The following is a 14,773-nucleotide window of genomic DNA, read 5'->3' as shown; positions in this document are numbered from 1 at the left end:
CATAAATGCCGTTGATGACAGGTCTCCCACCAGAAGTCCGCTGACAATCCAGTGGCGCCAAAAACAGCGCAGTTACTGTCAGTGATGCAAATGCCGCCCAGTGCCATGCAGTGAAAGCAGAGCTCCACACAAACACAGCCTTCCCCAAAATGACACCGAAATTTAAACAAAAGCGGCCTCGGGGTTTCTCGCTTTCCTCATCATGAGAAACTGTGTGAACTGCTGGGAGTTCTGAGCTGGAGATTGCTTTAAATGCAATGATGGAGGAGGAAACAGAAACGTATTAGCCTGGTTTGCTAAGGCAAGCATAACATTAATATTGCTCTTACAGAACAAACCGCTCAATCAGAAGTGGACATGCATGCTAGAACCTTTCTGAATATAAGCCTGATAAAACAACCAAGAAACTCCCAAAACATTATAAAAACTAACTGCTCAGAGCGCTTTAGCATTGGCTTCAATAGGAAAATCATCAGACCAACTGCAACATCATGCTGCCGGGTTTTGCACGACGTACAAATCTAGTTTATAAATAGCACATTTGCATTTATTTATTTGGCAGACGCTTAGAAATATATAGCGTATAGTTTCTATGTTTGTGAAATTAAGCGTTAGCGTTAGTTCTGGCAGGTCACGTGAGTCAAGCTTGCATCAGCTGGTCACATCTACCTATAGGAATATGACACCTATCGCGGCATTCCTACATAAGCTCTATTCAGTATTATTCAGCAGCTTTTCAGCTTGCTCCGGAGCAAATGACCCTCCTCCATCCCCAGCTCCTCCTTTCGCCACAGTCAGGACTTGACTTTCTGATATTCCTTGCTAATCAGACTCCTTTATCTTGAATAAAGTGTTACACTTAAATATCATTAAGTACATTAATGATATCTGCCTTGTTCTGTTCTGTTAACCCTAGGGGGGTTATTATTGCTGCTCTCCCTGCTCATTCATGACAGGCTGCATGGATGGGCAGGGAGGTTTTTGCCCAGAACAGAACCATACCGCCAAACCAACTTTATGCTAAGTATCTATCATTTTGACGATAGTGGTCCTGACTGATTAATCTACTAAATTTGATATACACTACCGTTCAAAAGTTTGGGGCAGTGTTATTTTACAATTATTTATATACTATTATAGTTTTATGAATATTTAGAATTAGCTTTTATTTATATTTGTAGTTTTTTAGTTCAGCAGATAATTAATTTTTTTGTATTTTTTTTTTTATATATTATGTTTTGCCCTTTTTTAGTGGTTGTTATTTTTAAATATTACTATTTATATTTAATTCATATCAATTATTATTATTATTTATAAACTTATTTCTTTATTTTTTGCTTTTAGTAACATTATTTTGTGTAATTTTATCATATTTGTTTATTTGCTTATTTATTTATTTCAGCATGTCAGTGTTTGAATATCCCATGTTTTCTAATTTTTCAGTGTTTTATAATTTATTTATTTGATTTCAGTATGTCAGTGTTTGAACATTCCATGTTTTTCAGTTTACTAATATTACAGTGTTTTTATTTATTTATTTATTTATCTGTTATTAGATTTCAGTACGTCAGTGTTTGAATATGTCACATGAACTACAATATATTATGACTTTTGCATCTTTTATGCAGTTAAAAAGCTACCTATTTATCATCATTGCATGGGAAAAACAGTTTGTTCTTCTTAAATTTCTCCTGTTGTGCTTCATGAGTAAAGAAATGAGTAAAATGAGGATGACTAAATGATAAACTGTCATGCCTGAGAAAAATATTTCTTTAATTGCTGCCTTAAAGTTGAAAAACTAAATCAAAGTGATTTCAAGCTTGCAGCGCAAACATGCAGTGAAAACCAGCTGCGTGTCTTTCTGAAGGTTTTAGTAATGCGCAGTGATCTGTGGGAAAGCCGCTTGTATCTTTACCGAACGCGTTTGTTTGTTTGCTGTTTAACGCCTAATCTTCTGCAGTCATCGCGTATGCTGGGCAGCGTGTGTGAGTAAGATGAGAAGCCACAGAGATGTGAATGGATAGTTTGCTATTGTGCTGCGCTTACTGGATACTCCACCTACACACACACATCACAAATCAGTCAGAGCTTCTTCTCAAGGCCTTGCACTGAATTCTGATCACTAGAAAGACAACATCCACAGATGCTCATCTGAGCGCTTGTTCCCATCAGATCAGTTCCAGATGCATTCTGCACGCTCAGCATAGCAATACAACCTCTAGCCTTCAAAAATTAGGGCTCAGTGAGATTTCCGTTTTGAAAGAAATTAATACTTTTGTTCAGCAAGGATGCGTTAAATTGATCAAATGTGACAGGAAAGATTTTTATAATGTTTCTGTTTTAAATAAATGCTGTTCTTCGAACTTTCTATTCACCAAAGAGTCGTAATGTAAGCAAATATGAAGAAGCACAACTGTATTTAACATTGATAATAATGAGAAATGTTTCTTGAGCAGCAAATCAGCATTTTAGAATAATTTCTGAAGGATCATGTGACACTGAAGACTGGAGTAATGATGCTGAAACTTCAGCTTTGTATCACAGGAATACATTACATTTGAAATTATATTCAAATAGAAAAGTCATTTTACATTTTAATAATATTTCATAATATTACTGTATGTAGCCTTGGTATATACTCGGCATATGGCCTAGTGCTGTCAAAATTAGCATGTAAAGACACACACACACATATATATATATATATATATATATATAAATCGAAATAATATAGTTGGTATATTTAATGTAAAACAACTGAAAGTGAGGCTGTGAGTGTGGGATGTACAGTATTTAGTAAGTTGTACTGAAGGTCATAAGTAAATTTTTCAAGTTTCTATTTTTTTACTGGAATTGTAAGGGTAATTTCACTATTGTGTTAACTTGGCAATCAACACCATCCAGGCAGACAACAACACAAACGACTGTTCCTCAGGCGGAGCAGCAAGAGTTTTGATTTGTTTTTAAAACTCATGCATGAGTGAACAGAAGTGTTTAGAAACCATCTGAATCAAGCTAAGGAAGAAACGCTTTAGAATATCAGTCAGATCACAGCTGAGCACTTACCCATGATTACCAGTGCTTTTCCAGCTCGCAATATAACAAAGAGTGAAAAATTTAAGGGGGTCTGAATACTTTCCGTACCCACTGTATATACATATACTTATTAATAAATTAATGGCGAAATATAAAAAAAGAAATACCAAATGCAAAATATAAACTAAAAATATTAAATGTTCAATTACTGAGTAACAAAACAATAAATGTACAAAAAACTGAAATTCACAAAACAATAAACGGCAAAGGCAGAAATACTGAAACGATGACATAAAACAATCAGACAGACAGACAGACGAAAAAATTAAATAAATAAACTGAAATACTAAATACAAATATATTAACATATTTAAATATTGAATTAGGGAATAATAATACATTTTAATTAAAATAAAAAAATGGAATATTCAAGTACTGACATGCCAAAATATAGTAATTAAATAAGTTAAAAAAAAAAAAGTATAAAAAAAATTATATTGACATACTAAAATATTACCTATAATACTATAATAACCTACCGAAATAATGAAAATTAAAATACACAAAATGGATTATTTAAACAGACATGCTGAAATGTATATTTTTTTAATTTAAAAGAAAAAAGGAAAGAAGGAAGCACTGAAATATAGATGAATACAAAAACAATGTCATACAGATTAAATTAATGACTGAATAACCTGACTTAAACTCAAATCTAATTAGAAAATTTGAATAAAAAACTGAATAACCAACGGAAGGAATGAAAGATAAAATTTAATAAATGGAATACTGAAAACCTGACACACATAGATAGATAGATGAATGGATGGATAAATAGATAGATAAGCTATGAAAAAATAAAAAATACAGAATCATACAGGGGAAAAAAAATGTTAGAATCATTATTATACTCTTATACCTTTTGTTCTTTAATATTTTGAATTGTTTTTAGCTTTATTTTTTGTTTTTCATGTAAATGTTAAGTTGTGAAATTTTGTTGTCTGCATTTGTCATTTTTATTTAATCTCTTTATTTTTTAAATGTGTATAGGTAGTGTTTATAAAGTTTTAGCTTTTAGTTTTGGATCTGTTTTTAGTTGTTTTAATACTACAATTGATTGCTTCTGTTGTCATTTGGATAAAAGCATCTAATAAATGACTAAAATAAACAAATAAATACTGACAAGTAAAATGCAAACAAATTAAATATTGAAACATGCTGAAAAATGGACATTGTAAAATACTGAAATATGTGAATACTGAAAGAGTGAAACACTCTGGCGAGTTAAATCAGATTAGCTGGATTTCTGATCTCGGCTATAAGAAGTGCTGTTTTTAGGTCACTGCGGTCGCTCTCATGAGCTGTTTGTGTTCAGATCTGTCTGTTGAAATCTCACACTTCTTGAGGTAGGACTCAGTGGCACCCAACCAACATTTTTTTCCCTCAAGCTCTTGGAGAAACAGGGTGAGGAGCAGATTCTGACAACCGCCCACGTGAGAAACATGTTCTGCCAAAAAGACGCATTTTTAAAAGGCTGGAGCTGCTGCGCAGAAGGTCAGACATTTGATCAAAGCAGCTTTCAGAGCGAGAAAGTCTGAAGCCAGACCTCAAGAAAGCTGATCAACCCAATTCTGACGTGACAACAAGAACTAAAGACAGAAAATGAACAAACAACAAGCAACCCACTCAAGCCGGCTTTCAGCTGTTTTCATTATAAATTACAAAGCGGCCCTAAAATGCAAACTAATCGACACGTACAACGCATGAATGTCACTGTGTTCAGCTTTTCCAGCCAAACATTTCACAAATGATAAACCAATCCAAATATATTATATATGTCATATATTCGTGTCTTAAGTGTCCAAATATGAAAAATGTATCAAATTGACTAAATTCTGAAAGGAGAAAACCACAGGATCAATGGAAAACAACTGTAAGTCAATGGAAACCTCAGTGGAAATAACCTGGTTTTGTCAAGTTAATTTCTATTGTGACAACATTTAATTTCCACAAACAGAGTTTACTGAAAAAAAACAACAACAGTGAAAGGGAAAAAAAGAAAGAAAGTTGTGTAAGAGTGATGCAAGCATAACATTTGTAATGTAAAAATCAACCATCCGTATATAATATATTGGGGGGGTGGGGGGTGTTCTAATATAAAGCTTTCATGTTCTTGGCACCAAAGTCATGTATTGTACAGTGTTACAGTTAAGGGTGCTTGATGTCATATTTTTCCTGTATAGTAGCTATTTTGTGACATTGTGTGTGTTGTTACAAGAAAATTAAAATAAAGAGATTTAAAAAAAAATTAACTTAAATGATTTTAGCAAATGGCTGCAATATAACAAAGAGTGAAAAATTTAAGGGGGTCTGAATACTTTCCGTACCCACTGTATATACATATACTTATTAATAAATTAATGGCGAAATATAAAAAAAGAAATACCAAATGCAAAATATAAACTAAAAATATTAAATGTTCAATTACTGAGTAACAAAACAATAAATGTACAAAAAACTGAAATTCACAAAACAATAAACGGCAAAGGCAGAAATACTGAAACGATGACATAAAACAATCAGACAGACAGACAGACGAAAAAATTAAATAAATAAACTGAAATACTAAATACAAATATATTAACATATTTAAATATTGAATTAGGGAATAATAATACATTTTAATTAAAATAAAAAAATGGAATATTCAAGTACTGACATGCCAAAATATAGTAATTAAATAAGTTAAAAAAAAAAAAGTATAAAAAAAATTATATTGACATACTAAAATATTACCTATAATACTATAATAACCTACCGAAATAATGAAAATTTAAATACACAAAATGGATTATTTAAACAGACATGCTGAAATGTATATTTTTTTAATTTAAAAGAAAAAAGGAAAGAAGGAAGCACTGAAATATAGATGAATACAAAAACAATGTCATACAGATTAAATTAATGACTGAATAACCTGACTTAAACTCAAATCTAATTAGAAAATTTGAATAAAAAACTGAATAACCAACGGAAGGAATGAAAGATAAAATTTAATAAATGGAATACTGAAAACCTGACACACATAGATAGATAGATGAATGGATGGATAAATAGATAGATAAGCTATGAAAAAATAAAAAATACAGAATCATACAGGGGGAAAAAAATGTTAGAATCATTATTATACTCTTATACCTTTTGTTCTTTAATATTTTGAATTGTTTTTAGCTTTATTTTTTGTTTTTCATGTAAATGTTAAGTTGTGAAATTTTGTTGTCTGCATTTGTCATTTTTATTTAATCTCTTTATTTTTTAAATGTGTATAGGTAGTGTTTATAAAGTTTTAGCTTTTAGTTTTGGATCTGTTTTTAGTTGTTTTAATACTACAATTGATTGCTTCTGTTGTCATTTGGATAAAAGCGTCTAATAAATGACTAAAATAAACAAATAAATACTGACAAGTAAAATGCAAACAAATTAAATATTGAAACATGCTGAAAAATGGACATTGTAAAATACTGAAATATGTGAATACTGAAAGAGTGAAACACTCTGGCGAGTTAAATCAGATTAGCTGGATTTCTGATCTCGGCTATAAGAAGTGCTGTTTTTAGGTCACTGCGGTCGCTCTCATGAGCTGTTTGTGTTCAGATCTGTCTGTTGAAATCTCACACTTCTTGAGGTAGGACTCAGTGGCACCCAACCAACATTTTTTTCCCTCAAGCTCTTGGAGAAACAGGGTGAGGAGCAGATTCTGACAACCGCCCACGTGAGAAACATGTTCTGCCAAAAAGACGCATTTTTAAAAGGCTGGAGCTGCTGCGCAGAAGGTCAGACATTTGATCAAAGCAGCTTTCAGAGTGAGAAAGTCTGAAGCCAGACCTCAAGAAAGCTGATCAACCCAATTCTGACGTGACAACAAGAACTAAAGACAGAAAATGAACAAACAACAAGCAACCCACTCAAGCCGGCTTTCAGCTGTTTTCATTATAAATTACAAAGCGGCCCTAAAATGCAAACTAATCGACACGTACAACGCATGAATGTCACTGTGTTCAGCTTTTCCAGCCAAACATTTCACAAATGATAAACCAATCCAAATATATTATATATGTCATATATTCGTGTCTTAAGTGTCCAAATATGAAAAATGTATCAAATTGACTAAATTCTGAAAGGAGAAAACCACAGGATCAATGGAAAACAACTGTAAGTCAATGGAAACCTCAGTGGAAATCACCTGGTTTTTTCAAGTTAATTTCTCTGTGACAACATCTCATTTCCACAAACAAAGTTTACTGAAAAAAAAGAAAGTGAAAGGGGAAAAAATCAAGTTATCTAAGAGTGATGCAAATATTATACATTTGTAACGTAAAAAAGTCTTCTGTACGGTCATGGGATGCTTAAGCCTAATAAATAATATTTGAAAATAATTAATAAATAGCCTAAGTAATTAAGTAACATAACATATATATATATATAAAAAAATAAATAACAATAATTGTTTAAAATGAATAAAAAATAATAATATATTAATATAAAAATAACATTAAATAATAATCTTTTAAAGTAAAATTTTAAAGATATTTTAATGTAAAAAAATATATATATATTAGAAGAATATAATAATATAAAGGTCATATAATATTAAAATAATAGAATAATTATTAATAATGTTTTTAAGTAATATTTAAAAATGTTACAAATATTTTCAAATAATATAAACAATTAAATATTCTGAAATATAAGTAAATAAATCATTTCTAAATGTTTAAAACAATACTTAAAAGTAATATACAAATATTTCTTAACAAATAAAACTAAAGAATAGGCTATTTTAAAATATACAAATGGTAAATAAATATGTAACTAAATACACAATATTTTAAAATAATATAAAAATGTATTATATTTTTCAGTAATATAAAATAATAAGTCTTTTAAAAAATATATATTTTTAAATCAATCAAAGAAAGAAGGCATGAATGAATGAATGAGTCAAATTGTATTTGAAAAATAGGCTTTAATTAATGTGGCTTCATGTAACAAAGAAACATTATTTGGTAACAAAAGTGGCCGTTCAACAGACACCCTGAAGATAAAACACATACAATTCACCATATCACGTGATGGCACAATACAACTGTACATACAATAAATAGTGTAAACAATCGGTCCATGAGACGCCAGCGTCGGTGAACAGTTTATCAGAGGGCGCCATCTGCAGCCGCTGGAGGAATCGCTCAGATCAACTGAGAGACCTCAACACCTGCAGCATAACGAGCGCGGTTCAAACCTCTTTGAGCTTTCTGGATGATCTTTGTTGTCCACACAAATCTCCTCCTCCCTTTTTTCTTCATGCTGAAACTGACAGGATGTTGGGGATTTTTTACAAGAAATGCCAGACTGTTTTGTCTGAAAGTGAATGTCCTGCATCTTCTTCTTCCTGTGCTGGTGTCCTGACAGCAGCTGTGTGTTTGTGGTGAGGTGTGGTGTTCAGTCGGACTGCTCGGATCGCTGGTCCAGCACGTGCTCGTCGCTCTCGGGGCTCCTCACGCTGCCTGTGCGGACGATGCAGGTGGGCCGGTGGAGGTTGAGCATCACGATCAGCTGCTGCCGCTCCGATTTCAGCTCCTCGATCTGAGACTTCAGCTCCGAGTTCAGCGTCTCCAACCGTTCAGACTCCTAAGAAAGTGTTGGGTTAATTATACTGCCTCACCGGACACATTTCTGAAGTTGTTGAGACAAAAACACACTTAGATTTTTCAGTCACGCTATGTTACAGTGTTCATGTTATTGGTTATTTACAAAAGTCGTGTGAATTCAAGTGACAGCTCTGGTGGTATTTACATTACTAACAACAGAATAATGCTAATAAGCAATGTGAGCTTGATGTACATTTTTGAGCTACTTGTACTTATGTTATAATATTACTGGGTAGTGGTTATATAAATTCCTATTTAATCATTTAATTTTTAAAAGCAAAAGTATTTCACGTAATCTCTCAATTTGCAGAATTTAAAAAAATTAAGAAATGAAAAATAAATGATAATATAAAAATTGTATGCATAATAATTATACAAATATATTTTATTTTACATAAAATTACACTTAATTAAATTTAATTAAAGTGTAATTTTATGTCAAATAAAATGTATAATTTTTTTTAATAAAATGACTTTTTTGACATTTTTACCTTCACTTGTTCATTTTAAATACTTCTGTTTTGAAGCACAAATATCCCATGAAATCTAAGTTATCATAAAAAACGTAATTTAAAAAAAATGCATGCTGCTGCCGCTCCGATTTCAGCTCCTCGATCTGAGACTTCAGCTCCGAGTTCAGCGTCTCCAACCGTTCAGACTCCTAAGAAAGTGTTGGGTTAATTATACTGCCTCACCGGACACATTTCTGAAGTTGTTGAGACAAAAACACACTTAGATTTTTCAGTCACGCTATGTTACAGTGTTCATGTTATTGGTTATTTACAAAAGTCGTGTGAATTCAAGTGACAGCTCTGGTGGTATTTACATTACTAACAACAGAATAATGCTAATAAGCAATGTGAGCTTGATGTACATTTTTGAGCTACTTGTACTTATGTTATAATATTACTGGGTAGTGGTTATATAAATTACTATTTAATCATTTAATTTTTAAAAGCAAAAGTATTTCACGTAATCTCTCAATTTGCAGAATTTAAAAAAATTAAGAAATGAAAAATAAATGATAATATAAAAATTGTATGCATAATAATTATACAAATATATTTTATTTTACATAAAATTACACTTAATTAAATTTAATTAAAAGTGTAATTTTATGTCAAATAAAATGTATAATTTTTTTTAATAAAATGACTTTTTTGACATTTTTACCTTCACTGGTTCATTTTAAATACTTCTGTTTTGAAGCACAAATATCCCATGAAATCTAAGTTATCATAAAAAACGTAATTTAAAAAAAATGCATTGCGTTATAATTAGGCCTACACAAGCATCATATTCTTTCAAATAGTTTTTAACTCTCAATTAATATAATGAAAAATGCACACACAAAAAAACATTAAGATGGCATGCATAATTACACAAGTATTAGATTTTAATAAAATGTCATTTTAAATATTTTTTAAATAAAATTGTTTTAAAGTTCTGCAATATAACAAATTAATTTTTAAAAGCACAAAATATTCAATATAATTGCTAAATGAATATAATAAAAAATGAAGAAAGCATGCATAAAAATGACATAAGCATCAAGAGTTTTTAATAAACGATATATAAAATAACTTTTAGCATGTTAAACTGCTGAAATTGTTTGAAATCGCATGTCAACCACTGCTGCTATAGTTAGACTTTTCTTTTCCTTTGTCCTCAGTGACTGATAATAAATCCTCAAACGGACTTTTGTACATTTTCTAACTCACCTGCTGGAGGAAGTCTGTTCTTTCCTTCTTTCTGTTTCGACAGCGGGCGGCTGCGACTTTATTCTTCTCTCGCCTTCTTTTCTTGCGTTCTTCATTGTCATCTGTCTGTGGACAGAAAGTTCCAATGTGTTCGTTTAGATATATGCGTACTCATTTATACACAATCAAATGACACTAAGTGTTTACATGGTTTTAAAACGTCATTAAAAATCAGTTGCATGAAAAAATGTGTTGTGCAATTTTGAATGGCTTTATATTTGTTATTAGAATGCACAGTATGTTCAGATAAACTGAACCATTTCAAAGAAACCTAAACAAATGGTAACTCTTGTGTCCACCAGGTGTCCCTCTTGACCAGGCAGTAAAGCGCTTGCAAAGAAGCTTCTCAAACGAAAGAACATTGCTTACACTTTCTCAGCTGTTGCACATATGTTTTGAACTACTTAACCTGTCTGCATTTTTTTAACATGTAACATGCAATCTGCGATTTGAGTTACCAGATGCAATCAGAACCTGGCCTTGAATGTCTGTAGGTGTTAAATGTCATGTTTTGTTCTCACCTCACCCTTGATGACGTCGAACGGTCTCTTGGCGTGTCTGTTCAGGATGAGAGGAGACAGAACCGCCCCGAGGCTGTAGAGCTCTGCTAGTTTGAGCTGGTCTGTCAGGCTGGTGGCGGGAATGCCAGCCAGAGGACCGACGCTGGGCAGAGAACCGGCCGTCATCAGCGGATCAGGGATTTGACCAGGCATCATTGCTGCTTCAGAAAGAAAGCAGAGAGAGAGATGTCAGTGCTTCTGTTGATCATCTTAAAAGTGCATTTACACATACAAGTGCAACTGCAAATAGTATGAATGGTTCTTTCCTGAAAATCCTTTAGATTATCACCAAGTCTTGGATTCAATATTTTTGTTGACTCGTTTTCTTTCAGTTAGCACAGGTTTTGTGTTTCTTTTTGGAACTGATCGATTGTAGGCTTCGGTGATCTGAGCTTTCGGGGTCAAAAAAGCATTATTTGTGGATCATTTTGGCAATAATCTCTCAAAAACTGAGGTGCATAAACTCAATCAGATCAATGAGCTATATGAGCTACAAAACCTGTGCTAATTGAAAGAAAACAAGCTGAATGCACAAAATGATTTTATGCAATATTTATACGGTGCATTTATATATGTGACCCTCGACCACAAAACCAGTCTTAAGTGTCAATTTTGTGAAATTGAGATTTATGCATCATCTGAAAGCTGAACAAATAAGCTTTTCATTGCTGTATGGTTTGCTAGAATCGGACAATATTTGGTTGAGATACAACTATTTGAAAATCTGGAATCTGAGGGTGCAAAAAAATCTAATATTGAGAAAATCATCTTTAAAGTTGTCCAAATGAAGTTCTTAGCAATGCATATTACTAATCAAAAATGAAGTTTGAATATATTTACAGTAGGAAATTTACAAAATATCTTCATGGAACATGATCTTTACTTAATATCCTAATGATTTTGGGCATAAAAGAAAAATCTATAATTTTGACCCATACAATGTATTTTTGGCTATTGCTATAAATATACCCCAGCGACTCGAGACTGGTTTTGTGCTCCAGGGTCACATATGCTATAATATATAAGCATTTATAAGCAATTTCTTGTAGGCCAATGCTAAAAAGTGCAAGAATGATTTTTTAGGAAGATGTTATACCGTGTTTAAGCAAAGTCAGTAAAGGTTTTAGTCCAATGCAATGACATAAACTAGCATTTTCAGTAAAAAGAAAATCCTCTCAGGGTCAAAATGACTGGACAACTACAAGAGGGTTAAAGAAAACACCTTTTTTCACAAGTTTAAGAAGAGTTTTTATTTTGGAATAAGTTTAACAAGGACTGATAGGTCCAAATGCGTATCGTCTCAAATGGAAAGCCACAGAGAATAATGAAGTTTCCACGAGAGGAACACAAACTCTGTATATCTGCTTCTCACAGAGTTATAGGGAAACTTCAAGATTCCCAAGAGCACAAACAACACCTACGCATGTTAAAACCGAGGCTTAAAAGAGCTAGTGGATTGTCTGTAAAGGCCATTAGAAGATGATGTAACAGTCAAACATGTTTCTATCCTGAAGAACTCCTCGAGCCATTCGCAGCAGCTTCTGGCTACATTCTTCAAGGTTCTTCAGAAAAACACATTTTACTGACGACATGTAAGATTGGAAGCAAATTGTTCTTTTTCGCTCTCAAAAAGTTCAAAAAAAGAACACTTTTCAACATTAAGAAACAATTAGGACGAAAGTACGTTCATGAATAAAAATAGGCTATTTTTCAGTGCAGTAAATGCTTTTAGGTGTTTTGCAGCGGACTTCAATAGTGTGACAAAATAATTGCAAAGTACAAATATAACGTTGAAATAATAAAAATGCATATATAAAAACATAAGCATTCGAAAATATTGTTGCATAACTGCAACTCTCTGACATTGTCTAGCCATTTAAACCAGGGCTCTCAAACGTCAACACTCAGGGGCCCCGTCAAGACCCTCAAGCAAACCAGGGACCCCTGATATAAAAAAGCAAGATTTTCAAAAATAATAGACAACTTTTTTAAATAACTTAAAAAATATATATATTGCCACCTTCTATAATAGGTATTAAATCATGAATGCATCACATTTAAAAGTCTCTAATGGACCCCTGGTTGAAAACGCTGCGCATAACAGTTCAAGCACAGTACAGAATGTACTTCAGTGTGCATTAAATAACCTGGCTGTTACGGAAAATACATTCAGGACATCAGTGATGCATGCATATAATTGAATTCATCCCTAGGTTTTATTAGTAGCCTGTATCTCACTGTCAATGCAGTTCTGTCTCTATATAAATATGAAATCATCTGAAGTGCAGCACCTTTACAACGCGCCCGATGTCTTGTCGAATTCAACTCTGTGATTACAGTGTAAATGCATTATAATACCAGCAGATTAAAGCACTTACTTGTTCGGTGCTGAGAGTTGGCGGGTGCTTGTCCGTTCAGCTCGTCTGCGCGTCTGGTCCCGTTGCATCAGCGCGTTTATGTATCGCTGGGCGCTTGGAATGCGGAACTCTCCGCGCGTGACGCCAGCAGACGTTATAAAAATAAGAGAGAATGGAGCGCTAGGCCCCGCCCCCCAGCAACCGAACAACACACAACACAGCAGCGCGGGATATCCCATCAACACACAAACAACACAATATGATGAGCTCATGTGTTTATCTTTCTGTAATGAAGCTTCAGGAAAACTCAGAAAATGAATTCTATTCTAAATACACTACCGGTCAAAAGTTTTTGGACAGTAAGTACGTTATAATATTCTGATTTGCTGCTCAAAAAAAAAACATTTATTATTATTATTATGTTGAAAACAGCCGAGTAGCATTTTTCAGGTTTTTTTGATGAATAGAAAGTTCAGAAGAACAGCATTTATCTGGAATAGAAATCTTTTGTTACATTATAAATGTCTTTATCATCGCTTTTGATCAGTTTAAAGCATCCTTGCTAAAATAAAATAATTAATTTCTATTTAAAAAAAAAAAAATATATATATATATATATATATTACATTGACACCAAGCTTTTGAATGGTATTTAGTGTATGTGTATGTTACAAAAGCTTTTTATTTCAGATAAATGCTGATTTTTGGAACTTTCTATTCATCAAAGAATCCTGAAAGGAATGTACTTAACTGTTTTAAATATTGATAAAATAATAAAATGTTTCTTGAGCAGCAAATCAGTTTATTAGAAGGATTTCTGAAGGAGACACTGAAGACTGGAGTTATGATGCTGAAAATTCAGCTTTGATTACATTTTAAAATATATTCACATAGAAAACAATTATTTTAAATAGTAAAATTATTTCAAAATTGTACTGATTTTGCTGTAATTTGGATCAAATAAATGCAGGCTTGGTGAGCAGAAGAGACTTCTTTAAAAAACATTAAAAATCTTACTGTCCAAAAACATTTAACTGGTAGGCGATCCGTAACATAGCCCTATCGTTTGGAAAATGTTTCGTTTCTATTATGTAACATTATTACATTTGTTTATACGCTGTAAAAATGATTTTATGAACTTGTAAATAAACGAAGACTGTAACCCTGCAGCTAAAACGAAGAGACTTCTTTAAAAAACATTAAAAATCTTACTGTCCAAAAACTTTTGACTGGTAGGCGATCCGTAACATAGCCCTATCGTTTGGAAAATGTTTAGTTTCTATTATGTAACATTATTACATTTGTTTATACGCTGTAAAAATGATTTTATGAACTTGTAAATAAACGAAGAC

The 14,773-nt window shown here is 32.4% G+C and overlaps 1 protein-coding gene across 1 annotated transcript; it reads right to left on the bottom strand.

Moving 5' to 3' along the window:
• Nucleotides 1–8,535: 8,535 nt before the first annotated feature.
• On the bottom strand, nucleotides 8,536–13,555 carry LOC107593286 (jun dimerization protein 2-like). Its single transcript, XM_016282938.1, has 5 exons — nucleotides 13,443–13,555; nucleotides 11,026–11,222; nucleotides 10,466–10,570; nucleotides 9,328–9,405; nucleotides 8,536–8,724 (listed from the first exon to the last, which is right to left on the bottom strand). The coding sequence occupies exons 2-5, from the start codon at nucleotides 11,218–11,220 to the stop codon at nucleotides 8,536–8,538; spliced, it is 567 nt and encodes a 188-aa protein (XP_016138424.1). The 5' UTR covers nucleotides 11,221–11,222; nucleotides 13,443–13,555.
• Between the last annotated feature and the right edge of the window lie 1,218 nt (nucleotides 13,556–14,773).

Source organism: Sinocyclocheilus grahami, unplaced genomic scaffold, assembly GCF_001515645.1.
Source record: "Sinocyclocheilus grahami isolate Dianchi unplaced genomic scaffold, SAMN03320097.WGS_v1.1 scaffold168.1, whole genome shotgun sequence".
Classification (NCBI taxonomy): Eukaryota; Metazoa; Chordata; class Actinopteri; order Cypriniformes; family Cyprinidae; genus Sinocyclocheilus; species Sinocyclocheilus grahami.
The sequence above is the reverse complement of the archived record's forward strand: the minus strand, read 5'-3'. Positions and strand labels throughout refer to the sequence as shown.